Raw genomic sequence first — 27,377 nt, forward strand, 5'->3', positions numbered from 1 at the left:
ACATGGGGCTCCCTGAATGGAGCCTGCTCCTCCCTCTGCCTGTGTCTCTGCCTTTCTCTCTCTGGTTCTCTCATGAATAAATAAAACTAAAAAAAAAAAAAAAAATCTCATACTATTTTAAGGAGACAGCTGACAGGATAAGTGACTCTGGAGACTGACAATTCAACAGAAGTTCTTTGGGTAACTCAGGTCAATCTGCAAAATGTGGGGTTTACGAGATGACCTAGGGCTTTTTTTTTTTTTTGTCTTGAACTTCATACAAAGGAAAATAACTTTATATGCTCTTCAGCCCAATCCACAGAGTTGGCTATTTTACATTTGGGTTTTTTTTTGTTTTGTTTTTGCTATTTTTAAGATGAAGGACGTTTTGTCAGGCTTGAGGAGGATGTGAATCTGGTAAAACACAGCTGTAATCATGGACTTGTGCTAGAAATCCAATGATATAATTTGCAGAAAACTTTAATATCTAAACTAATGGTATAGTAGTACACTATACTATCAATAGTCTCATCTATATTGATTAGTAAATGTAGTGAGTCAAGGAACTGTTTTAAAGAATATACCTAATGGATACCTGAACTACATATGTATCACCTGGAGATGCTGTTAAAATGCAGCTTTGGCACCTCTGGGGTCAGGCACCTCCCATTTACTTCCCGTATGCCTTCCCCACTGCCTATAAATCCAGTCTCTAAAGCTATAGCTTTTTTTTTTTTTTAAAGGTTTTTATTTATTCATGACACACACAGGCAGAGGGAGAAGCAGGCTCCTTGCGGTGGGGAGCCTGATGTGGGACTCAATGCCAAATGGAGGCAGACGTTCAAACTCTGAGCCACCCAGGTGTCCCAAGCTATAGCTATTATTAACTCAAGTCTGAGAAATAAATATTTAGTTGCCCATATGTTAAATACTGAAACAGGATTCCCTGATGAGAGAACAGTCTAGTTATCCACGGGCAGGAGACCATGACTTCCTGTGACATGTCGGAGGAGACTTTGGTTGTCTTTCAGATGGGATTAGAACATCTCCATTCAGAGGACTGACTGCCATTTATCTGCACATGAAAGAAATGGGCTAGAAGAGCTTTATAAAAGTTTTTGGTATAGGTTTCCATCAATTTATTTTCTGTATTCCTTAAAAACAAAACAAAAAAAAATCACAAGTTTAATACTAATGCTTTAAAGTACTGTACACAAAAAAAAAAAATAATAAAGTACTGTACACTGAAAGGAAGCCGACTCTCAGGCTGCGAGTTGGTCTATGTTCTCTTTACTTCTGTTTGCCAAATGTTCTTCAATAATTTCTGCAAAGAGATTCCTCTTCAAAAGATTATATGCAAGAGGTAAAAGCTGGCCAGCAACTTTATGAAAATACTGAAAAATAAAAGAATGTAACATTAAGCAGAGAACATAGCAGATGCCCTAGTAAGTAGCAAAAAATACACAGAAAAAGCTGTTAACAAAGCACTGTCCAAATCATTTTAGCTACTTTCTCAATTGGTTAGGAAGTGAATTGACACATTCTGTTCAAGAGGCCAAACTTGTAGTTTTAAAAGACTTAATGGTACATCTTGAAGAAAATTCTGAAGAAAACGAAGTTATAAGTTAAAATTTTAAGCTTCCTTAATTCTCTTGGATAAGGATCATCATTTTTACCTTAAGGGCATCTTAAGGTAAACTATATGCTCAAATGCTTTTTTTCTTCTCTAGTGTTATCCCCAGTTAAGATTTTAATCATCATTTTCCTTAGTTGATACTATATGAAGAGGTATGCGGAATTTGAGTTATCAAGTCACATTTATTCCCTTTTATCTTCAAATTTTCTGCTCCCCAACCCACCATGTAACCCAGCTCCATCCCTTGTCACTGCCTTGGTTTTATCAAGTGACTTAGACTACTGCTATTTTTATATATACTTAAAGAGAACCTGGGAACGCTTCTGTTGATGACATTTAGCACTTACTAGATGCTCAGTACTGTGCTAAGTCTTTTCATATGTTGTTTAGTACTCAGGCCAATTATTTTCAATTAAACTGATTCAGTTTTTGGCAGGCCCAGCATTATTCTGATTGGTCAATGACTTATTCTAGCTGTTAAACATTTTGACTATTTTTTCTAATAGCCATATATAAGGCAGGCAGAAAAATATTGTAATATGGTCTACAGCAGAGTTCTCAAAATAGCCTGCTCTAATTAGCCTGACCTGGTAACAGGTCAGAAATCCAAATTCCTAAGAGTCCCCCAAGAACTCAAACCTTGGTGGGGGGGCAGTAGGGGTAAGTACACCAATCTGTTTGAATAGCCATCCACATGATTGTGATACATGCTGAAGTTAGCACCTGCTTTAGTCTTGCTGCTCACACTAGTCTACAGGCAGTAGCATTACCAGTACCCAGGAGTACAACAAATGCAGTCTCAAGCCTCACCCCAGATGCACTGAAGCAGTCTGCATTTTAACATTATCTTCAGATCTTTATATAGTTTACAGTTTGGGAATTACTGATTTAGACACTAACTCTGGAACTGTCTGCCTGTGAACCTGAGCAAGATGGTTTACCTCTTGTGCCTCGTAGGTGACCCATAGGTTAAATGAGAAACTGTGTGTGTGCGTGCGTACGCATGTCCACACACACACGCAGACATCTCAGCTAAAGGACCCAGGTACAATGGTGTTGGAAAAACGGCCCAATCTTACACAGCTACTAAGTGGGAAAGATGTGATTTAAAACCAAACAATGTAGCCCTAGGAACATGTTATAGACTCTACACCTTGAGGCAACCACAGTGAATAAGCACTGATTCAACTGTTAGGTAGGTTTTTCCTATTTAATAAGCAAAGGTCATGATGATTAAAAACAAAAACTATATTTTATTTTATTTTTTAAAAAATTTTATTTATTCATGAGAGAGAGAGAGAGAGAGAGAGGCAGAGGCACAGGCAGAGGGAGAAGCAGGCTCCATGCAAGGAGCCCAATGTGGGACTTGATCCCAGGACTCCAGGATCATGCCCTGAATCGAAGGCAGACGCTCAACTGCTGAGCCACCCAGACATCCTGAAAAACTATATTTTAAATAATTTCAATTAAAGCCTATTTTAAGATATAGTAGCTCCCACCTATTCACAAGGGATAGGCTTCAAAACCCCGAGTGGATTCCTAAAACCATGGACAGTACCCTATTTATGCTGTTTTCCTATACATATGTATGATAAAGTTTAATTTATAAATTAAGCAAAATAAGAGATTAGTGAGAACATAAGATAACTTCTATTACAGTATATTGTTGTAAGTGTTCTACATGAATGTAGTGGCTTTCAAAATATTGTACTAACCCTTCATATAACAGTGTGACATGATAAAATGCCTACATAGTATGATGGAGGTGAATGACATAGGCATTGTGATACAACGTTAGGTCACTATACTGCTCTTCTGACAGTATCTCAGAAGGAGGATCATCTATTTCTGGTCCACAGTTGACCACAGTTAACTGAAACCACAGGAAGTGAAACCATGGATAAGGCGGGGTAGGGGGCTGAAGGAGGTGGGGACTACTAGGTAGTATTTATTTTTCATCTAGGAATTCAAACAATAGAACAAATACCCCCCACCACCACAGCGGAAAGCCAAATGGAGCCCTATGAAAGTTTTATGTGCATACCCATACACACATCCAACTAAAGGGGCATATATATTCCTATAATACATCTAATAAGAAATCCACTTTAATGTAAACCTGAAGGCAGGCAAATAATCTTGGTTATTTACCTTTGGCAGAATACAAAGTTAATTTCAAATATTTTCAGACATCTGCTTATCAAAAAGTTCATTTCGGGAAAAAAAATTCATTGAACACACAAGCTGAATTTATATCCTACCCCTGCTATTGAGGGCATAAATATTCATATTCTGGTATGCCTGTATGTGGGGTGAAGTAGGGAAGAGAAGGTCTGGTGATGGCTGGGAAGTTGTTTGTTTTTTGTTTTTTTCTTACTCACGTGTGAGCCGTAACAAAAGAGATCCATTCCTAGCTCAAGCCCCATACCATAGTCACATTCATCATTAGCGAACTGCACAAAAGTCATCATTTCCTGGATGGGAGCAAAAGCTTTTAGTCTGTCCTCATCACTAGGTGCCTCAACGATGGTCTTGCAAATTCTCTTGAGGTTGGCTGTAAGAAACCAAGGATATAAAAAGATGATCTACACCCATCATCAAAGATAAAAAGATTCTAAGTTGGGTTTTTCCTCATCAATTTCTGTAACTATTGCAACAAATGCCACCTTGGGTGGTACTAGAATTTAAAATGGCAATTTATAATTTAAGAAAAATGGCTTAACAAAAAAGATTTGTGTATTAGCAAACGGTGACTATTTTACTATAGATATAGTTGCAATCACGATTATACGTAAGCTTTTTAAAGGTTTTTAGTAGGCTAGTCCATAGATCAACAAACTGTGGCCAAATCTGACCCACCCTGTTTTTAACTGAACTCACAGAATGTTTTTCCATTTTAACTGGTTGGAAAAGAACAAAAAATACGGCAACAGAGATCATTTGTAGTCCATCTCTGGGCTAGTCCATATTAGGAGTTGGATTAAAACAAACAAACCCTCCAAAACAGGCCATAAAGTTTTCTCTTTATTGCCCTGTCCTACCTGTTGTACTAAAAACACAGAGAAAAAGACAATATAAGAAATAAGAGATCATTGCCAAATTAAATCTTAAATTTTTTTTTTAAATTTTTTATTTATTTATGATAGTCAGAGAGAGAGAGAGAGGCAGACACAGGCAGAGGGAGAGGCAGGCTCCATGCACCGGGAGCCCGATGTGGGATTCGATCCCGGGTCTCCAGGATCGCGCCCTGGGCCAAAGGCAGGCGCCAAACCCCTGCACCACCCAGGGATCCCGCCAAATTAAATCTTTACCAAAATGTGGTCACAGTAAAAGTACAATTGAGGTAAGAACAAATAGAAAACTTTCAGCATTTATCTAGATTTAAAAAGCCAGTGGCTTAATATTTTTGTTTTGGCTTTTGGTATTTTTTCCCCCACTACTTTCTGGATGCCAGTGTACATCAGATCTCAGGATGCATATAAAGATATTGAACAGTATCTCTAGACTTCTTTTTTGACAAGCTATTTCCATGAGAATAATCCAATAGTAAAAGTACGGCCTGACTGACCCTAAAACTTGAGCTTGCTCTTTATCCCTAAAGTCTAGTGACTATCCCACAAAAGGCATACTTATTTTCTCAATACATACAAAGAAGACCTTCCACACATGTTCACATAAGAAATACATTACCATCTGTTTCAGGGAGTTCTCTGTACCCAACATCATTTTTATCTACTGGAACAACCAAGCCTGCACCATGAAAGGTCTTTGTCACGACCTAAATTAAAAAAAAATAAATATATATATATAACTATTGGTAAACAAAATAGACATGGTAGATAAAAACAACAAACTCTCCAAAATATATGCACACAAACTTGCAATACTTCTGTCAAAATGTAACATTTAATGACTTTTCATTTAATCTGGAACCCACAAAGTTTAATACTATTTCTTCAAAGTTAGCTAAAAGCCCAAAATCAGCTCTTTGTTTTAAAGTCTTCTCACTTAAATCTCTAGATCTTAAAATCTATTTCACTCACATGACCCCACTCTCTGGCTTCTTTCACTCTTTCTTAAGTAATAAAGGACAAATTATTCAAAAGAAGTTCTCAGACAATAGCCCACCATTTGGAGGAAAAAAGTCAAATCTTACTCTTTATACAAAAATAATTTGCAGCTGGATACCAGGATTAAATGTAAAAATAAAACCAATGAAACTACTAGAAGACAAATATTTTTAATAATTTTAGATTGGACAAAGAAAAGACTTCTAGACTTGACTACAAAAAATTTTAAAAATCAAGTAAAAATCAAGAACAAAAGATACTGATAAAAAATACCTGCAATATATATCACAATAAAAACAGGATAAATGTCTTTAAACTAAAAGGAGTCTTATAAGGAAAAGGCTAACATCCAACTTAAAACCCAAGTAACAAAGGTGAGTTCTAACCCTGACAGAAAAATGTTCAAACTTCAGGCAGTTCACCGAAGAAATACAACTAAATGAAAAATACTTAATGTCCTTTATAATCAAAGAAATACTAATTAAAATAATGACACATCATTTTATATTTATGCAAATGGAAAAGACTAAATACCTAGTAGTGGCAAGGGTATGGGGAGAACCGGCACTCATACATGCTGGTAGGAATATAAACTAGCTTAACTCGTACATGGTAGTTCTGCAAACAAAGAAAACAAAAAACTCCACAAAACGAAATACCAGCAAAGAAAAACAACACACAAAATCACTCTAAATCACTCTGGACCTGGCAATACTACATCTAATAATTTCTTCTAAGGAAATAAGTGTGCAAAGAAAGGTACAGAAGGTTATATATGGCAGGATTTGTATTTGTGAAAAAAAAATTTTTTTAATTAAGATTTATTTATTTATTCATGAAACATGGGGGAGGGGGGCAGGCAGGCAGAGACACAGGCAGAGGGAGCAGCAGCAGGCTCCATGCAGGAAACCTGATGTGGGACTGGATCCTGGGTCTCCAGGATCACGCCCTGGGCTGAAGGCGGCGCTAAACTGCTGAGCCACCCGGGCTGCCCTATTTGTGACAAGTTTTAAGCAACCTAAGCTATGAACATAAGCACAGTGCCCTGTAGCCATTCTAAAATGAAATGATAATAATTGGAAGCCTAAAAAAGGCAGGTCACAGAACAGTACTGATCATGACAGAAGAAAAAACCAGTGATATAGTTACTGGCCTAGCTTCTCTTCCACTCAAGCTGACACAACAAAACCACGGGCTGTACATAGTTTCGTATTTTTCAGATGTTTAACTGTCCTAATTTTCCATAAAGAGATATTAGCAAAGTGCCAGAATCCTAATTTTATTATGAAAAATAGGATTACAAATTTAGAAAAACCTGTGCAAAGGTGGGGGATTTTGATGATGCCTTAGATTAAGGCATCAAAATTAGAGGACAGAATGATGGAATGATGTATCCTCATTTTATAGCAACATTAAATCAGTGTTCATTTTTAAAAATGAAATCTAGGTATAAAAAAAGGTAAAGTGCATATAGGCAATCAGTAAGATGGTGTGGAAAGAAAGCTAAATATCAAAGATGTGAATGTTGGTCTCAGGGAGGTCACTTACAAGTTTAAACAAGAAACAAAGCCTCTATAAACCTTGATTTACTGATCTATGACACAGGATGATAATTCTTCCTCTGCGATTTGTTGGAGAGGTCACATGAGATAACTCATGAGGGCTTTGCATTCCAAAGCATGATAAGGTATCATCAGAATACTACATAAGAACAAAGTCACTGGGCAGCCTCGGTGGCCCAGCAGTTTAGTGCTGCCTTCGGTCTGGGGTGTGATCCTGGAGTCCTGGGATTGAGTCCCACATAGGGCTCCCGGTGTGGAGCCTGCTTCTCCCTCCGCCTGTGTCTGTGCCTCTCTCTTTCTCTGTGTCTGCCATGAATAAATAAATAAAATCTTAAAAAAAATAAAGAATTGAAAAAAAAAAAGAACAAAGTCACTAATGCACATATACAAGTGGAATTGAATTTTTCAGAACTAGAAAGATATGAATTAAATGAATATCCAACAAAAAAGAACAAACTTTTTAATAGAAAAAGAACAAAAAGCAAAATTATCAACCTGTTGTCTCTGGGAGAATAAAATCATGGTTGTCTTCTTAAGTTCTTTTTTTTCCCTTTATGTTTTTACCAGTTAGTTTTGTGGACAAAAAAAAATATTCTTTTCTAAAAAGAAACCTCATGGGGAAGGGAGCCAGGCCAAACATACGTATGAAATTTAAACTCCAATGTCATCTTATAGTTACGGGGAAGAACTGAGGAAATCTCATCTGAAATAAATTATAATTGATGGTAGAAAAATAAGGCTCTGATGAAAGAATTTGCTATCAGTTATTTTGTCCACAGAAGTGTAGTACTTAGTTAAGATAAATTAGGAATAACATAAATATGAGGCAAGAAATGCTACCATTCTTTCTACTCATTAGGTGGGAGAGGCTCCTTTTGGAAACTAGGAAGGTAAATGGCAACATAACACCTTGAAGTAATTTTAAAATGCCCCCCGGCCCCCGCAGTGACTTTCAATAACCAAATACACTAACTACTTAGTTACCAGTGCTAGTTTATCTAGGAATAACTAGTACTTAATTTGGCCTAGAACTTTCAGATGAACCAGCCGCTGCCCTCATTCCACAGTGACAGATATCCTTCTTTACCAGATGTAAAATCCTATAGAATTCTTATTCACCCCAAAGCAGAATTCTTCTATATTGTCTGTTAACTTATTCTGAAATTTTTAGGTGAAAAACCAAAAGGAACCAAGATCCAGAAGTCTTTGCTGTTTACAAAACACTCCATTCATACTAGGTTTTAGAAGAGATGCAAAAGGAAATGCTAATAGGATCAACAAGGGAAGAGACAGGACTGCTTATACACACATTTGCTGCAGAAAATGAGCAAATCTTAATGCACACCGTCCTCCAAAAGAGTGAGGCACACCTTCATAAAACTACTCCCCCACAACACCTTGTGCTAAAACAACCATTCTTAGCCATAAAAAAAGAAATTTAAGTAAATACTATGCACAAAGCTTCTTTCACTCAATTTTATGAGATGAATAACTGTAAAACAAGATTAAAAGAGTAGGAAGTCCTGGCATAAGCTAGCAACCAGAGCAGCACTGTCTCTTCAAGTGACTCAGCCTGCTAACCACCTCTGAGAGCCACCCAAGCCCTGCTTCGGTGCATCCTTCTAGCAATCCCAGTACTGGGCAGTCCTGGAGGGAGCCCTTGAGGGGTCACATCTAGCTTTTCTTAGGATGGAGCAGAAGAGAGGGATAAAGTGTAGGAGGGAAGGACTCAAGAGAGGAAAAAACCCTATTAAATAGCAAAACAGTCTGAGACTAACAGATTTAAACCATACTTTCTTATCTCTCTGTTTCATCTTCATGGTTCTCTGTTCCAGTGAGTACCCCAGTTCTCTGGCTGCTTCTGTGAGTTTTTCATCTATGTTTTTCAAGAGACTAATTTTCTTTTTATCTGTTACTTCCTTAAGTTTTTTCATCAGAAATAATCTGAAAAAGAAGTAAAAGCCCTCATTATTATGCAGGCCACTATACTAAGTACACAGATCTCGGGAAGTTAAGGGAATGTGTTATAGACATCAAATTCCATGCAAGAAAAAGACTGCAGAATAATTATCAACAGTTCTCTCAAAATCCCGAATAGGTTTCTTCAAACAAGAGAAAAGCAATATAATAAAATATAAAAGATGTTTAAAAAGCTGACATTCAAATAAATTTTAAGCCGTATCACTTGACATTCACATTTCATACTGCTTTGGGGAAGTATAGCATAACAGAGGAAAATAGTATGTACATACCAAAAAGGATTTTTAAAAAAGAACCAGAGGATACTTACAATACTTAAGATCAGATTTTTTTCAAATGTTATCTAACAGGTTTGTTGTAAGACAAATTTAGAAACTAAAAAGAAATCAAAGCTAATTTATAAGCACAATCTAAATTTTTTTTTTTTTTTTTTTTTTGAGAGAGAGAACACACAGGGAGCAGAGGAAGCCAGAATCCCAAGCAGGCTCCATGCCCAGCACAGAGCCTAATGTGGGGCTCATCTCACAACCCTGAGATCATGACCCAAGCTGAAAACAAGAGTTGGATGCTTAACCACCTGAAGCCACCCAGGCACCCCCAAAATTAAACATGTGAAAAGTACAATACGTTAATGCCACTTATAGAAATAACTTCATGTTTTATCATAACCAAGTTAAGACTTTGCCAGCAGAGAAGGTCAAGTGTAAGACAGAGAGCTTGCAACAGCATTCAGTTGGGACACACAACTCAATCCCATTCCTCTCTAGCCACCTCCAGACTCTGAGGAAACTTGCTTCTCTTCACTATTAATATTTGACAGTTTGCTACAGGCTTGGCACTGTAAAAGAGCTTAGAATAGAGTGGGTGCTATTCTTATCCCTATTTTACAAATAAGGAAACTGAAGACACATAGGATAATCAAATTACCCAAAACTATAGAATTAGTATTAAGTAGATTAAAGTGCACAGAAGCCAAAGACCACCAAAATCGCTGTCTTCAGATCACAGTACATATATTACACTTAATATTACCTTCAATCTTAACCAGCTGGATTTCAAGAGAATGTATTTACATTAACCATAAAAAGCAGATTGATCGTATCAAGCCTACATAAATCAATCTTTATGTCTTCCTCACCCTGTCTGGCATATAGGGATACAGAGCTTCAAGTACTCTATGCCATTTGTTTTCATACTTCCATTCATATTCTATACCCTTGCCCTGAACACCCTTCTTCCCAGTCTTTGTAGTAAGTTCTTATACATTCATCTAGGTAAAATATCCTGTCTATGAAGGCTTCCACCACGAAAGGTACTTAGTAGCTGTCTGCCCATACTTTTTTTTTTTAAAGATTTATTCATGAGAGATACCCAAAATATATAAAGAACTGATACAACACCCCAAACACAAATAAATAATCCAATTAAAATATAGTATCTCTTTTCTCAAAAGACAGAGATGGCCGACAGACACATGAGAAGATGCTCAACATCACTCAAGGAAATGCAAATCCAAACTACAATGAGGGGCAGCTGGCTGGCTCAGTCAGAAGGGCATGTGACTCTTTTGTGGGGTTTTGAGTTTGAGTCCCACGCTGGGTGTAGAGATTTACTTACATACATACATATATACATACATAAATACTACAATGAGAGACTATCTCACAACACTCAAAATGGCTAAAATCAGTAACACAAGAAGCAACAAGTATTAGTGAGGACGTGGATAAACAGAAAACCTCATGCACTGTTGGTGGGAATGAAAACTGGTACAACCATGGTGGAAAAAAGTATGGAGGATCTTTAAAAAATTAAAAATAGACCCACTATCTAATCCAATAATCACACTATTGGGTATTTACCCAAAGAACACTAATTCAAAAGGATATATGCACCCCTATGTTGATTGCAGCATTAATTACAATAGTCAAATTATGGAAGTAGTTCAGGTGTTCATCAACAGAAGAATGGATAAAGAAGATGTGGTATAGGATACCATGGAATGTTATTTGGCTCTCAAAAACAAATGAAATCCCTGCAACAACATGGATGGATCTAGAGAGTATACTGCTTAGTGAAATAAGCCACTCAGAGAAAGACAAATACCATGATTTCATTCATATTCAGAATTTAAGAAGCAAATGAAAAGGGGGAAAAAAGGACAAACCAAAAAAATCCAGATCCTTAATTATAGAGAATAAATGGATGGTCACTAGAAGGGAGGTGGTGGGGATTAAGAGCACACTTATTTTTTTTTTTTTTTTTTAAGATTTTATTCAGTCGAGAGAGAGAGAGAGAGAGAGAGAGAGAAGGAGGGAGGGAGGGGCAGAGACACAGGCAGGAGAAGCAGGTTCCATGCAGGGCGCCCAATGTGGGACTCGATCCTGGGTCACCAGAATCAGGCCCTGGGTTGAAGGCGGCGCTAAACCGTTGAGCCACCTGGTCTGCCCCAAGAGCACACTTATCTTGATGAGCACTGAGTAATATATGGAACTGCTGAATGACCTGTACACTTGAAACTAATATAACACTATATGTTAACTATAAAGGAATAAAATAAAATAAAATAAAATAAAATAAAATAAAATAAAATAAAATAAAATAAAATAATAAAATAAATAAAATAAAATAAAATATTCTCTCCATTATATCACAATGTGAAAAAAATCATATTCATCAGTGTTACCATCAATCTCACTTAAAAAGTCTGTAGGTAGTGTAAAGTGATCAAGCTCACAATGGTGGTTACAAGTTTCCTTGACTCTAATGTTTGCTTTTGAAATCTTAAATTTTATTACTGACAACAAATAAAGTCACAATTGTTTTCTTTGGGTCATCTGAGAACATGTCTGCCTGATACTCATTTCAAAATATCCAGAGTTTGTATGTAAGTAAACTAGTGAAGTTAAGATACCAACTTAAACACACAAAACCATTTTCCTTGAGACAAACCTTAACATCTGAGTATGCAGACATCCTCTTCACATCCTTCCCATTTCACCACAGGGAATGTTAAAGAGATGTATGTACTTGATGGCAGAGATTTAATAATCTCTACTGCTTCATGACTGACATTCTTAAATGACATTTGCATTATATTACTTCTGTGAATAATACAATAACAACTGCAAGTCTGGTGCCACTGCCTTGATTTCTGTCAAGTGTCATCAAATTTACCCATCATTACCTTTGTGCCACTGGTGCAAAATGATAGATCACAAGTCGTTTGAACTCACAGGCTGCTAAAAGTGTTAGGCACGCCTGAGAATCCACACATCAGAGTTTGATAACTGCTAGTTAGGCTTCTGAATACATACAAGAACCTCCTGGGTTACTGGTTAAAAAAGTACTCTGAGCTTATGTTTGAAAAATCACTTCTCCAGTAATAATCCACATTACCCAGTATAGTGAGGTAGGGTTGCAAAGAATATGGACACAGCAGGGAAGGAGGGAAAAAGATTATCTGACAAGTTTTCTCATGATCTGATCTATTGGCCACATTCTTTTACTAAGTAACAACTGTTTTACATAGTATTTGCATACAAAGTAAGCATTTATTAAATTAATGTTCATTTCAAATGTTCATTTTTTTTTTTTTTAATTTTATTTATTTATGATAGGCACACAGTGAGAGAGAGAGAGGCAGAGACACAGGCAGAGGGAGAAACAGGCTCCATGCACCGGGAGCCCGACGTGGGATTCGATCCCGGGTCTCCAGGATCGCGCCCTGGGACAAAGGCAGGCGCTAAACCGCTGCACCACCCAGGGATCCCCTCAAATGTTCATTTAAATTTAACTAAAATTATAGAAGTACAATTTTGGACTACATTTAGATATAGTTGTAACATGTATTTTAAAAAGACATTCCCTGAGTCTTATTGTAGATGTACTGAAGAGGCATCTCTAGAGGTAAGACCTACATACAGAGCTCAAGGTACAGTACTTTTAACCAGTAACTCATGAGGTTCTGATACACAGGTTTGAAACCATTAACTAAATAGTAGTTATCAAAGAGTAGTCTGGGGACCCTGTGGGGTCAAAACTATTGCTACAATTGTTTTAAGAAAGGAATAAAAAGTGAAGAGAAAAAAAAATTCTTAGTTTTATGGTCCAAAGATAAATATTTTATATTTTATAGACAATAGGAAAATGGAATCATCCCACACTACTCTTATTTGATCTCTTCACATAATGTATTAAACATCTTTCCAAATAGATAAATCAATAACCTGGCATTAAAGTGTACTGACATTCTATATTAATTTACCTAATTTTCTCTATTGCTGGATGTTTTCTCCAATTTTTTGTTTTAAAATAATTTCTAATATATACACATATTTGTGTACCTGTCCAAAATTTCTTTAGAAAAATAGCTAGGAGTGCCTGGGTGTCTCAGTGGTTAAGCCACTAACTCCTGATTTTAGCTTAGGTCATGAACTCGAGGTCCTGGGATCAAGCCTCATGTTAGGCTACATTCTCAGCATGGAGTCTGCATGTCCCTTCTCCCTCTGTTCCTCCCCTTTGCGCTTTCTCAAATAAGTAAATAGAATCTTAAAAAAAATAAAATAAACAGCTAGAAATGAAATTGCTGATTTAAGAGTATAACGGTTCATGTAGTTCAATACCTGGCCATGTTAATTATTTGTCAAGAAATCTGTGAAAAATATTTATTTTTTTAAAATATTTTTATTTATTCATGAGAGACACTGAGAGAGAGAGACAGAGAGACAAAGAGACAGAGAAGCAGAGAGAAAAGCAGGCTCCATGCAGGGAGCCTGATGTGGGACTCGATCCTGGGACTCCAGGATCACGCTCTGGGCAGAAGGCAGGCGCTAAACCACTGAGCCACCCACAGATCCCTGTGAAAAATATTTAAATAACCTATTCCAACTGCTCTCTATAAAGGTTTTACCAATTAACAGTTCTATCAGTAAGATTTCTTACATCCTAACCATCACTGAGTATTACCATTATTTAATCTACTAATTTTTGCTGGCTGAATTTGCATTTCTTTGGCTATTATTTTTAAAGATTTTATTTACTTATTTGAGAGAGAACATGGGGGGGGGGGCGTTGGGGGAGACAGAGAAAAGCAGACTCCCCGCTGAGCAGGGAGCCTGATGCAAGGCTCAATCCCAGGACCCTGAGATCCTGACCTGAGCATAACTGATGCTTAACTGAGCCACCCTGGCATCCCTTTCTTTAGCTATCGTTAAATCCTGCGCAAACAAACTAGTTTCTCTGGGCATAAAAATAATTTGTTTATTACAAATGGTCCTCCTTATAAAGACCTTCTTCAGGTTGATATAGAAATAAACTGGGCAGCCCGGGTGGCTCAGCAGTTTAGCGCCGCCTTCAGCCCAGGGCCTGATCCTGAAGACCAGGGATCGAGTCCTGTGTCGGGATCCATGCATGGAGCCTGCTTCTCCCTCTGCCTGTGTCTCTGCCTCTCTCTTGCTCGCTCTCTCTCTCTCATGAATAAATAAATACAATCTTAATAAAAAAAAAAAAACTGAGTGTGCTGATTAAGTAAAAGAAGGAAATAAAATTAGGTACTCAAATACTTTCTGGTTTTCACCTAAATTATAAATTTATTACCAATGTTTTTGTGTGTGTGTTCTCCCAGAAGTTTAAATTTTTTTTTTTTAATTATCAGAACAGTCTTGGACTATCTCAGACAACCATTTTATCTTTCTTTTTTAAAGAGATTTTTAGTAAGACTAATAAGACTAATGAAAAATTAGGCATTTTTGCATGCCCAAAGTATTTGCGGAAAAAATAAACGATTTATGGAGTATCTATTACAGAGCAAGTATTGTGCACAAGGAAAAGCATCTCTGCTCTCATGGAACTTATGTTAATGCAAGAGAGAGACAATAAACAAGTAAACAACTACAGTTTCTAATAAAAATACCACCAATTAAATGGAATAAATCTCAACAGCTTAAAAGAATATATAGATTATAAATAACAAACATTTTATAAAAAACTCAGAGGTATCAGAAGACAAAGAGTTTTGGACATCTACCACATAGTTGCTCTTTTAGATACATCAGTACGTATGCAGCAGTCTAGAAGGGGCACTGGTTGATGTGGTTTAAATTATCTACTGTAAATTTACACTATTAAGCTGCACAGAATATCTGGGTATTTTTTTTTTCGATTTTATTTATTTATTCATGAGACACAGAGAGAGAGGCAGAGACATAGGCAGAGGAAGAAGGTGGCTCCCTGTGGGAAGCCTGATGCAGGACTTGATCCCAGGACCCTGGAATCACAACCTGAGCCAAAGGCAGATGCTCAACCACTAAGCCGCCCAGGCATCCCAAAATACATCTTTAAAAAATAAGGTTATTAAAAGAGGTCACAGAAAACATGATCTACTTATATATAAGGTGACAAAGAGTGCTTTCTTCATTTTATTAGAACGTGAACTGCATAGCTGCTGCCAGATGGCTTCAGGTCACAGTCTGTGGCTGGTATAGTGTGGACGGGCTCACTCAACTCCATTCCAAGCGCCTTTTACATAAGAGCTTGCTACATTTCCCACACTACTCCTCAGCTCAGGCTCTATGTGGGGCCTAGCTTCAGATACAATCCCTTGAAAACCAAAAGGCAGAAGAGATACTAGGTGGACACTGTGTATCTGTTTCTACTAGTGAGTACAGTTAGGGGTACCTGATGGTTCTATAGCACTGCAGTGCAGATTTCAGTGCCTGGTCCTTAAATTCCATCACAGTTGAGGCAGAGGCAGGGCATCCCTTTTACTACCACAGGTTAAATCAAAGACAATGAGATCCCAAAGCCACTCATGTCAGAAGATCTTGATTCCCCATAGTGGCAGAGTGAGCCAGTTCTGCCACACAACTGGCATTCCTGGAGGCTTGGTCTGCTCCATTGGTCCTTCCAAGAATTTTATGAGCACCTGACTTTTTTTTTTTTTTAATTCTAGTATAGTTAACCTATAGTGTTATATTAGTTTCAGATGTACAATATAGTGATTCAACAATTTATGAGCACCTGCTTTTACCGCATTAAATCTTTGTTAGAACTGTACCCAATGGGTTCTTATAATAAACTCTTAATGATGGTTTTTAAAATGTATAAAAATCTTTTGATTTTGCTATGGGACTAATGAAATCAAGTCAAGATTAATATTTTCCTTAAAGTAATTAGTTACATAAGAGTATTTTTGTTGTTGTTGTTGTTGTTTGTTTTGTTTTGGTAAAAAGTAGAACAGTAATATGGATAAGAGTATCTGCAAAAGTCCTGGAAATGATTTTTAGAAATCTAAAGTTTTGGAGTTACCTCAAAGGTGGACTGATATAATAGTACAAAAATTGTAACCAAATATTATAGATGAGAGATTAAAATATTTTCTTACTTGATTGCAGCAAACACATTATCTCCATTTTGAACAATTATGCAGTTTTTCTTTGCTTCATTTGTACCAACATATACAGGAAGTTCATCAGGAGAATCCCTGTTCAAGCAAAAGATATTAAAAATTTAGCTTAATTTAAAAGGAAAAAGCATAATTTAAAAGGAAAGGAAAAAAACCAGTGAGGTTCAACCTAAATAATCCACTCATCTTATGGTAGGTGAGAATGACAATATCAAGAACATCAGATACTATGTATCCATCAATCAAAGGAAAATATGTCCTTCATCTTGGGTGAGTCCAGTTAATGCCTATTTATACTCATTAGAAAGCTTGGTAGCTGCATTTTAGAGAAGAAAAGATCCTTTACCTGAAATATCCCATGTGGAATTGAGTTTTATTATCTCCAATAATAATGGTCTGGAACTCCGGAGGATCATAGTAAAATCTCCAGTGAAGGTTAAAATTCAGGCTTGCTGATTTTTTCATTTTATGTTTTCCGGCAAGGATATCATAAGGACCCACTAACTGAAGTCCAAGGCTTGTGGAAAGTGAATCTATAAGTTAAGTAAGTTTATTTAGATAATAACTTTCTGAAGGCAGATAGGAAATAAGGTCTTTTATTTGTAAACTATTTCTAAGCAACTTTCCTAAAAAAAAAAAAAAAAAGAGAGAGCTTCCAAAGTAAAAGAGCTTCAGTTATATTTGAAGACATCAGTCATACTCAATGAAAAATCAGAGCAATGAAAATGTGGCACTTACATTTAAGATTTTCTCCTAAATTTACCACTGATTACATTTCAAACATACTGCTGTTTCTTATTTTGTATTCTCATGGGCAGTATTAGAGCTTTGAACACTTACCTTGTCTCATTACTATGTTGTTGTTAGCCTCAAGTATTTGTAGCACACCCATATTAAGGGAGAGACAAGACAGTAAGTGAATATACATTAAGGAGGGTAAACAGTTTACTTAATATAAAATGTGCCTAATGAAAACATTTCCTTTCCCCTCCCCCTACCTCAGCTATCACTCTCAATCCCCTTGCCTCTGGACAACCCTAATCCTAGATGATTCTATCTTCTTTCTCCTTCCACAGATCACAAAGGGAGATTGGTTAAATGAAACCAGTCATGGAATGTAAACTTCAAACGTACGTGTTCAAAATACGCTTTTACAACATCAGATGGTTCTTGTTGCTTCTTTTAAGAGAGAATAAGCACTCCAGGCGGGACCTGGATATGTATGAAAGTGGGAATGGAGAGAGGAAGAAAATTCTTCCAAGAGGTAACAACATGAATAAAGGCCTAGAAACCGTTTATTTAGAAGGGGTAAGTGCTTAGGATAGCATACTCTAATTTTTAAAGCAACAACAACAAAAAACTAGAGTCACCCATCTCATTAGCCAGAGATACCAAGGTTAATAGTCTGGTACACAATAACAATGTTTTCTTCCCGTCTATGATATTTTAAAGGAAATCATGCTGTAATTTTTTTTTGTTTTCTGTTCTGTCTTCAAATTTACTGAGTATTTTTCCATGCTATTAAGTATTTTTTCATAATTTTTAATAGCTGTATGATATGATATTCTATTGATAGACATTTATTGCTTTAATTCTTTTACTCTTCTAAACAATGCTTCAGTGAATGTCTTTACTAATACATGGTTTTTCTGTTTGTTTTTAAGTAGTCTCCACACCCAGTGTGGGGGGCCAATGTGGAACTTGAGTTCACAACCCTGAGATCAAGACCTGAACTAAAATCAAGAGTTGGATGCTTAACCAACTGAGACACCCAGGGGCCCCTTTGCTAATATGTTTGTGCAGTCATAAATATTTTTAGACAAATTGCTGCATAGTTTAAGTGTTTTGCTATACGCCAAAATTCACTTATCTACTAATCCACATTTCCATCAATAGTGTATGGGAGTATTTCTCTCCCACTTGTGAAAACATGTGAAAAGCAACTCTGTCACAACTACTACCAGTTCTTTGTGTATCCTTCCAGAGATAGTACAAACACACAGAAAGGACATAGGAATATGCGTGTCCTTGACTTTTTTCAAAACTACAAATGGTAGCATACTCTATACACATTTTTCACTTGAAATATTATCTAAAATCTACCTTGTTCTTTTAAAACCATGAGTATCCATTGATAGATGTGTTACTGATGGGCTTTAAGCCATCTCCCATTTTTGTTTCAATAAATATCACTGAACATAATTTTTGGTTTACCTAATCCCTGAGTTCCTAGAAGTAGAACTGCTCATTTATACTAAAACTCCTGCAACCTATCAAAGTACTTGTTTTCTCTCAAACCCTCATCAAAGCATGTTGTGAAATTATTTACCTTTGCAAGTATAACAGGTGATAGTCACATATTATTATAGCATTATTTTATATTTCTCTTAGACAGATCTTTGAAAAAGTTCCTTTTCTGTGAACTGCTTAGATCCTCGGTCCGGTTTCCTACTGTCTTTTCCACTGGTAGAAGCAGGAGAATGATTCTGGAGCAACTCACCAGCTGGCTTTTCAGGATCAAGCTCTTCACAGAACTTCCAGAAGTGATAGAAATCTTCAGGCAGAGAAAGCTTATAATGATTTTCTACTTCTTTTCGAAGGTCACTGGAGACATCAGCTTCACAGGGTTTACTCTTCTTCACATCAACTGTTTTTTCACACTGAAAATCAACATACAAAACTTTGTTTTCCCAAAAGTAACAATATTGCTCATTTTTGTTCACTCAGCTCTGATACATGTTTTCTTTAAAACTACAAATGGTATTTCTGAATAAAATCCAGGGATTCTTTTGGGCAAAGAGAAAAGGAAAACAGTGTGTATAATACATAGCAGTCAAGAGGGATGCACACATCAAGTCCTTAAATATATTTCTCTAAGATTATGGAAACAAAATAAAAAACAAGTAGAAAAGGTAAAGATCAGGAAGAACAAGCAATAGGCAGGTTTTGCTTTGAGTAAACAGGTCATCATGCCTTTTGTTTAAATAGACTCAGTGATCACACCAGAAACCAATTATCAGAAATAACTAGATAAAAGGGGATTTGTCAGTTAAAACAGTTATTTCAGAAAAGGCATTTTAATGCCAGCATTAGGCTTAAAACTCAGTCTCTAGTATCTCTGCAGTATGTTCATTGTGTAAGTGTGCTAGGTTTTATGTGTATTTGATAAATTTCTATAAAGAAAATGCTCAGTTGGAGGTTAGGTATCTTTTGTAAATAGCAATCAGTTTTTCTCTTTCTAGGAGCCTAACTCCTTTCTTTTTAGATTAAGTTCCTTCCTTTTTATTTTCCTCTCCACCTGTATTAGTGCTTCTCAACCAGAAGGGATTTTGCCTCCCAGGGGACACACTTAATAATGTCAGAACTTTTTAGCTGTCATAAATTTAGAAGAGAATGCTGACATTTTGTGGAGGAGATGCCAGGGATGCTGTTAAGCACTATACAATGCACAGGGATAGCTCCCTTAGAACACTTATCAGGTACAAAATGTCCTTAGTGTGAGGTTGAGAAACCTAGATGTTTCTCATAGTCATATTCTTCCATTTTCCCAGCAGGCTCGGGTTTGATATTACTTTATGCATTAAGGTATACAAAATGTATTTATGAATTAGATTATATGTAAGAATGTTGATAGCTGTTTCTAAGAACAGAAAACAGAACAAATGAAAAGGCCTACTGGTAAGAGGATACAAAATTACAGGATTTCAAACAATGGAATATTCTGCCCAGGGAAAAGGAAAATAGAGCCACACACAACAATATAGACCAGTCTTAATAATATGTTGAATGAAGGAAAAAAAAAGTCCTCAAAGTTTACATGCAGCACGACAGCCTTAGGTTTAAAAACAACAAATAAGGCAGCCAGGGTGGCTCGGCGGTTTAGCGCCGCCTTCAGCCCAGGGTGTGATCCTGGAGACCCGGGATGGAGTCCCACGTCAGGCTCCCTGCATGGATCCTGCTTCTCCCTCTGCCTGTGTCTCTGCCTCTATGTGTCTCTCATGAATAAATAAATAAAATCTTTAAAAAAAATAAAAACGAACAAATAAATATTGTTTGTGATAAAGTTATAAAAAGGTGGCAGGAGAAAACAAAATTGAGGATGGTAGCTACATAAATAGAGTGTCAGAAAGGCTGAAAAGATAGGCGAGGAATGAATACACGCAGAGCTATCGTTAAGTGTTTCAGTTCTTGGGTAGGGCAATGGATAACAGGTGTTTTTTTATACTATTAAATAAGGTAAAAGAGGACCATGCATTGACCAATAACAGTTTATTTTACCAAGGATTATAATGTGTCTGAGATCATAAAAAATAATTGAACAAAAAGGCTGTTGAAATATGGACCCAAAAATGGATACTGATAATACTAAAAATACATAAATAATATTAAATACTTATTATGCACTTACCATGTGCCAGATCACTGTTCTAAGCACTTTCTATGAATTAACTCATTCGATTCTCACAACTACCTTCCAAGCTAGATACTATTCTTCACGTTTTACAGATGAGAAAACTGAAGTTAACCTCCCTTGGGTCCTTAATTAGAAAGTGGAGGCACAGTTATACCCAGGTGGGCTGGCTCCAGAGCACAGATTCATCCACATTATGCTGCTTCTCCATTTACATGCAGAACAGTGGGAACATATCAAGTGCTGACCTATCCTCCCTTTTGTTTTTATAATGGTCTTTGGTTAGGCTTTCAAAGACTGGTTCAAACTTAAATGTTAGAAAGAAAAACCTTAATCTACTTTGCCGAAAGGCAGTTTTGCCTAATGGTTAGGTTGCCTGGGTTGACTCTTGGAGCTTCTGCTTTCCAGCTGTCACCTTGGGGAAGTTCCTTAACCTGTGCCTTATTTTCTCATCTACAAATAGGGCATATGATAGGTGTATCACAGGGTTGTTAGAAGTAAACTGTTTCGGGATCCCTGGGTGGCGCAGCGGTTTGGCGCCTGCCTTTGGCCCAGGGCGCGATCCTGGAGACCCGGGATCGAATCCCACGTTAGGCTTCCGGTGCATGGAGCCTGCTTCTCCCTCTGCCTGTGTCTCTGCCTCTCTCTCTCTGTGTGTGACTATCATAAATAAATAAAAAAAAATTTAAAAAGAAGTAAACTGTTTCTAAAAATACACTGAAGAGTCGTACCACATAATAATATAAATGCCAGCTCTTACTGTTAGCTGCGGTCTCCACAGACTCCTTTTGATATTTTATTTCTATCACTCAAAGCAGTTTATAGCACTTTCTACAGGAAATAAGTATTTTTTTAGCTTTGTCTTGCCTCACACATTATTTCAGCATCCTCAAATCCCCAAAAACTAGAATTTAGGGCAGCTGTCCCCTTCATAAGCTACACTCATCCTTGACTCTTCACCTAGAAAGCATGAGCCAATATAAGTGATGCCCAGAACAGGGCCCTCCAACAGTTAACCTAACGCTGCCCTGCTCTATCCCGCTTATAATACAGTGAAGTGATTTTTCTGAAAACTGTCCTTATCACAGTGATACTTCTTTCCTGCCTGACTCGCCTAATTGCTACAGAACTTCTGAAATCGTCTGAGAACACGCACATACTCGATGCGCAACCCCTCGCTGGCGCCTTTATGACCAGGTACCATTTCCCATCTCCGAGTCCAGCCAGGCCGAGCTCCGCGGGACCCAAACATCCTCTACACTTATTTTTCATCCCCTGTTTCACTTTTCTGCCCCCAAGAGCAGCATCCACGTTGAACTGCCCTAAAAGATTTCCTGAGCCACCCCCTGGGCCTCAGACCCTCCTTCAGGGTTTCCGCAGCACCCGACACAACAGCATTACAATGCCAACAAAGTATTCACAGTAAGGTAGAGATGCGCGGTGCGCAGCCTCCGCAGGTGGGCCGACGCGGCCGTGACTGCACGACGCCTCTGGACACCGCGGCGCCCGCACTGCCGGCGTATCATAGGTTTCCAGTCACTCTGTTGCTGGTTGAACAAATGAACCACTGGTGGTCTTAATCAGCTTCCCAGGGAACCGCACCGGGAGGAGGGCGGAAAATGCAAGGGCGCTCCCTGCTCCAAACCCCAGCAGAGCGGGAAAGCGCGGCCCCGGAGCAGACCGCCGTTCCGGGAATACAGCAGCCGCTCAGTGATTGCCGGATAAATGCAAGGTGCTGCCCCTTGGTGCCCTCTCACCCAAAGCGCCCTGCGGATTCCACACACCCTCCATGGCAGTACCTGCTGCCCCTCCCCGCCGGGCTTGCGTTTCCCGCCGCCGCCAGCCATTCTGCAGCTGCGGCGCCCGCAGAATCCCGCGTCCCGCCGACCGCTTCCGGGCGCCGCCGACTACTGCCGGGTCAAGAGACACCAATCCGGATCCTCGCGCCGCCGGAGCCGCACCAATGAAAGGGAAAGGCTCCGCCTAGGCTCCGCCCCACAAGGCCCGAGGAGGCGGCCGAGGCTCCGCCCACCCGAGCGCGGCCGGAGGGCGCTGCAGCTGCGGGCGCATCTCCGCGCAGGCTCCTCCCCGCGCACGCCCCTCCCGCTCCCGCCGGGGACGCCCCGGAGAGCCGAGGCCGGACGTCGGGTCCGCGAAGGTGGCCCTGCCTTCCTCCTCAGGTGCTGACCCGCGGCAGGGCTGGATGTCCCGCCCTGCCCTCACCCAAACCGTCGTTCTACCTTCATTTTTATTTATTTAAGAGATTAAATCGCTGTCTTCCTCCCTTCATCTCTCCCTCCTCCACGATACTATTCTTACCTAACGCGAATTCATCGTTAATTACCTCTCGCAAGCAAATCGGTTTCCCTCACGGTTTCTCTGTCAGCCGTGTTACGGTCTGGATCGCGCTTACTAGCCCGTGCCATATGCAAAGTGTAGTCGCAGAACCATCAACGTCAGCATTCTGGGGAGAGTGTTAGATATTCGGAACCTCAGGCCCCCCGCGGGCTCACAGAATCAGAACCCGCGTCTTGGCGGGACCCCCCTAGATGCCTATGCCCAGCAGGGTTCCAGCAGCGGCCCCGCAGGGTCCCGGAGGTCGGGGGTCGGAGGTCGGGGGTCGGCCCCCTCCTGACCCCTCTGGAAGGTGCTCGGGGTCATCCCTCGCAACATCCTCTATTTCCTGGATCTGTATCTTCTTCCCTTTCCTTGATTTTTAAAAATAGATTTTATTTATTTATTCATGAGAGACACAGAGAGGCAGAGGGAGAAGCAGGTTCCCTGAGGGGAGCCCGATAGGGAACTAGTTCCGGGACCCAGGCGTCCCCCTTTTCTTGACCATCATTTTTGTGGGACATACGCTCCAAGAGTTTCTTGAGGAATGTTGCAGGCAGGTGCCTTTATTTTTTTCCCTTCTTCATTGGACCTTTCATGTCTGTAACTCTCTTTAAGTATAGAATTCTCCGTTGAAAATAATATTTAGAGTGTTAGAGGGCTTGCTTCTCTAAGTCTTAGCTTCCTGGGTTGCCACTGAGAAATTTTACTGCATAATTCCTGCTCTTCATTGGTGACTTCTTCCCTTCCTTCCTCCTTTCCTCCCTCCCTTCCTTCCTTTTGTCTTTTAAACCATACAGATATATTATCTTATGATTCTGGAGGTCAGGGCGGAATCAGCCCCATTGGGCTAATGTCAAGGAGTAGGGAGACATTTACCTACCTCATTCTCAGGTCACTAATTTATGTGTTACCTGTTTCTGTTCTGTTTCGTCTCAAGAAGTTATTTTATTTTATTTTATTTTTTAAAATATTTTATTTATTCATGAGAGACACAGAGAGAGCCAGAGGCACAGGCAGAGGGAGAAGCAGGCTCCCGGCCAGAGAGCCGGGTGTGGGACTGGATGCCAGGGGATCACCCCTGAGGCCGACTCAACCACAGAGCCACCCAGGTGCCCCTCAAAAAGGTTTAGGTTTTTCTTTGTTCCCAGTGTTCTCAGACACAATCATGTATCTTGGTTACAGGTCTTTTCTCATCTTTATTGAGCTGGTTGTATTTGGTTAGCTGTTTTTGACCTTGAAATACATGTCTCTCAGTTCTGGAAATTTTTCTGGAATTATTTATTTAATAATTTTCTTCTATTTTATGTTTTTCAGTTCTGGAGTTTTTTTCTGGTATTATTTATTTATTTATTTATTTTTTTTTTTTTTTTAAAGATTTTATTTATTTATTCATGATAGTCACACACAGAGAGAGAGAGGCAGAGACACAGGCAGAGGGAGAAGCAGGCTCCGTGCACCGGGAGCCCGATGTGGGATTCGATCCCGGGTCTCCAGGATCGCGCCCTGGGCCAAAGGCAGGCGCTAAACCACTGCGCCACCCAGGGATCCCTTTTTCTGGTATTATTTAGTTGATAATTTTCTCTATCTTTTCCCTCCCTCACTGTATCCTCTTCTTTTTTAGAAATTTGTTATTCAGATATCTGAACATAATAATATCTTGAATGATATTTCATCTTACTTGTCTGTTCTATTTTCTATCTCTTTTGTCTTCTTGTTCTGCTTTTCTGGATGATTTTCTCAATTTAATTAAACAAATATTATATCAAATTATTATTATTATTTATTATATAGGCTTGCTTTGAAGATACTTTGGGTTTGGTTCCAGACCATGGCAATAAAGCAAGTATCACAAAAAAGTCGGTCAAATGAGTTTTTCGATTTTCCAATACATATAAGGTTATGTTTACACTATACTAGTTTATTAAATATGCAATAATATTATGTCAAAAAATGTGCATCCCTTAATGTAAAGATACTTTATTACTAAAAAATTGCTAATTATCATCTGAACTTTGAGTGGAATCTTTTTGCTGGTAGAGGGTCTTGCCTTGATGTTGATGGCTGCTGACTGATCAGGGTGGTGGTTACTGAAGGTTGGGGTGGCTGTAGCAATTTCTTAAAATAAGACAGCAATGAAGTTTGCCACCTCAGTATGCTGCTAGGTGAACTGAGGAGACCTCTTGGCCCTGAAGCCTCTGCCCAGCCCGTGCCCAGGATATTGCTGGAGGCTCCTGGTCCCATTGTAAGAAAAGAATTCAAGGTTAGACCAGGCACACTGGTTGAGTGATGCCTATGAAGAGCTTATAAAAAAGAAAGAGTACACTTCCAAGATGTGAGGTCAGGCAAGCTCAAGTCTGCTCCCCCCACCCCTGGGGTTTGGTGCCCATCCTTCATTGATAGTTGTTAATTAAGGAGTGGAATATTTATTATTTGGGGAGGGGATTTTTGGGGGGAGCAGAGTTTCATATCTTTTCTCCCTTCCTTGGTCAGGGTCTCTGGCTTTCTTAACTTAGGCCTGTCTGGTTTGATCTGGCTCCTGTGGCTTTGTTTGTGGAATGCTGCCAGGACAGGTTGCTAACTTTTCTGTTAATGGACCTTGACTTCCCCTTCACTGGCATCCAGGCATCCTGGTAAAGCCTAACTGACTGCCTACTCTAACATTCCCTTCTCAAGAACTCTGGGCCCTTAAAATCTTTTTTTTTTTTTCACCCTTAAAATCTTTTAAGGGAAAATGGATGACAGTCCTTCTGTAACTACTTCATGCTGGTGTGGGACATTGACCCTGCCTTAGGGCTCCAGAAGTCCTTGCTATCTAAGTTTTAGAAAACCAGAATGGACAGGTGGGAGTAGAAGGAAGCTGTAGGTTGTTGTTCCAGGAAGTATTGGTGGGTTTCATCTTCATGGGAGATAGGTTTGGAATCCCTGGCACATTGTTGTCTGGAAATGAAGTTGTTGGAGCCTGGAAAAGACAAATATGACAAGAAAGTTAAACAAGGTCCAAAAAGTATAAGTAACAATATAGCCAGTAGTTGACATAAAAGGGTCAAGAACCAGGTTACAGATGGAAGCACCATGTCATGTACAGCATTCCAAATATCATTAGTGGTATCAGCCCCTTTGGTCATTTGATGGAGCCATTTGGCTTGATCAGATAATTTTTGGATGTTTTCTTCTACTGTCCAGGGATGTTGATCTAAGTGCCACATGTTCTCTTAATGACTGCGCATACTCTACCTTGTTCAGCCAATAAATAATCCAAAGCCAGTGTGTTGTCCCTAACCACATTGACCAAAGGTTGGTGTGGCTTGGAGAGATCTGAGAAAGTGGATGTGGTGGTAAAAGCTAGCTTATCTAACACTGGTGTCAGATTTCATGGGGTTTCATGATGTGCAAATCTCCCCCAAGGGGCTAGCACTAAGGGTACCTACTATGCCAGCACTGAATACAAGGACTATTGCCCTTCAGCCTCTAGTGTGGGGTTGGGTAGAATTATATATGCAGACTCCCAGGGGAACCACATACCAGGGTATAACTGTGCTAATGTTAGAGGTTATCAATGCAAAGAAATCCTGGAGCCAATATGGGTTAGGTAAAGGTTAGTTCCTATAGGGGGCACTTGGTGGCTCAGTAGGTTAAGCATGTGACTTTGGCTCTGTTATGATCTCAGGGTCCTGGAGTCAGGCTCCACGCTTGGTGGGGAGCCTGTTTCTCCCTCTTTGTTCTCTTTGTCTCTCAAATAAAAAAATAAAATCTTAAAAAAAAAATATTGGTTCCTGTAGGTTATGAAGAGATGATTGGGAAAGACACATAAAGTTATGGGATTACTCACTGTTTCCAGTTTCTGGAGTTGCTGGGCCCACCTGGAGGGAGTTATTGTGTGTGCAATTGGGGTATAGAGATGCTCCTTTTATTCTGAAGAACTTATGAACATAGTTGAGGAGGGTAAAATTAGAGTGATCATTGACGTGGAGTGGTATCCACCTGGGCCATGATCCAA

General features: G+C 38.9%; 1 protein-coding gene across 4 annotated transcripts; it reads right to left on the reverse strand.

Annotated features, from left to right (window-relative positions):
- Positions 1–1,084: 1,084 nt before the first annotated feature.
- On the reverse strand, positions 1,085–22,974 carry HPF1 (histone PARylation factor 1). Of its 4 annotated transcripts, none has more exons than XM_077868547.1 (10): positions 22,843–22,909; positions 21,911–22,003; positions 19,133–19,292; positions 16,979–17,165; positions 16,612–16,710; positions 9,041–9,191; positions 5,306–5,393; positions 3,997–4,169; positions 1,215–1,373; positions 1,085–1,183 (listed from the first exon to the last, which is right to left on the reverse strand). In XM_077868547.1, exons 2-9 carry the CDS (start codon positions 21,974–21,976, stop codon positions 1,242–1,244), a joined length of 1,056 nt encoding a protein of 351 aa, XP_077724673.1. In that variant the 5' UTR covers positions 21,977–22,003; positions 22,843–22,909; the 3' UTR covers positions 1,085–1,183; positions 1,215–1,241. The 4 variants fall into 4 exon arrangements, with proteins under 4 accessions (XP_077724673.1, XP_077724674.1, XP_077724675.1 ...); XM_077868548.1 differs by having other exon boundaries at positions 1,085–1,179; positions 1,210–1,373; XM_077868549.1 differs by lacking the exon at positions 21,911–22,003 and having other exon boundaries at positions 22,843–22,974.
- Positions 22,975–27,377: the final 4,403 nt, after the last annotated feature.

The sequence above is a fragment of the Canis aureus genome, chromosome 24 (genome assembly GCF_053574225.1).
Source record: "Canis aureus isolate CA01 chromosome 24, VMU_Caureus_v.1.0, whole genome shotgun sequence".
Classification (NCBI taxonomy): domain Eukaryota; kingdom Metazoa; phylum Chordata; class Mammalia; order Carnivora; family Canidae; genus Canis; species Canis aureus.

Excerpts from the sequence above, each read along its gene's own strand:
- HPF1 (XM_077868547.1), bottom strand. The coding sequence starts at position 21,976 with ATGAAGGGGACAGCTGCCCTAAATTCTAGTTTTTGGGGATTTGAGGAT. Across the intron at positions 16,711-16,978 it reads TTCCACATGGGATATTTCAG|GGATTCTCCTGATGAACTTC; the intron begins GTAAAGGATCTT and ends TTGCTTGAACAG. Across the intron at positions 1,374-3,996 it reads TCTTTTGTTACGGCTCACAC|TATTTTCATAAAGTTGCTGG; the intron begins GTGAGTAAGAAA and ends TTTATTTTTCAG.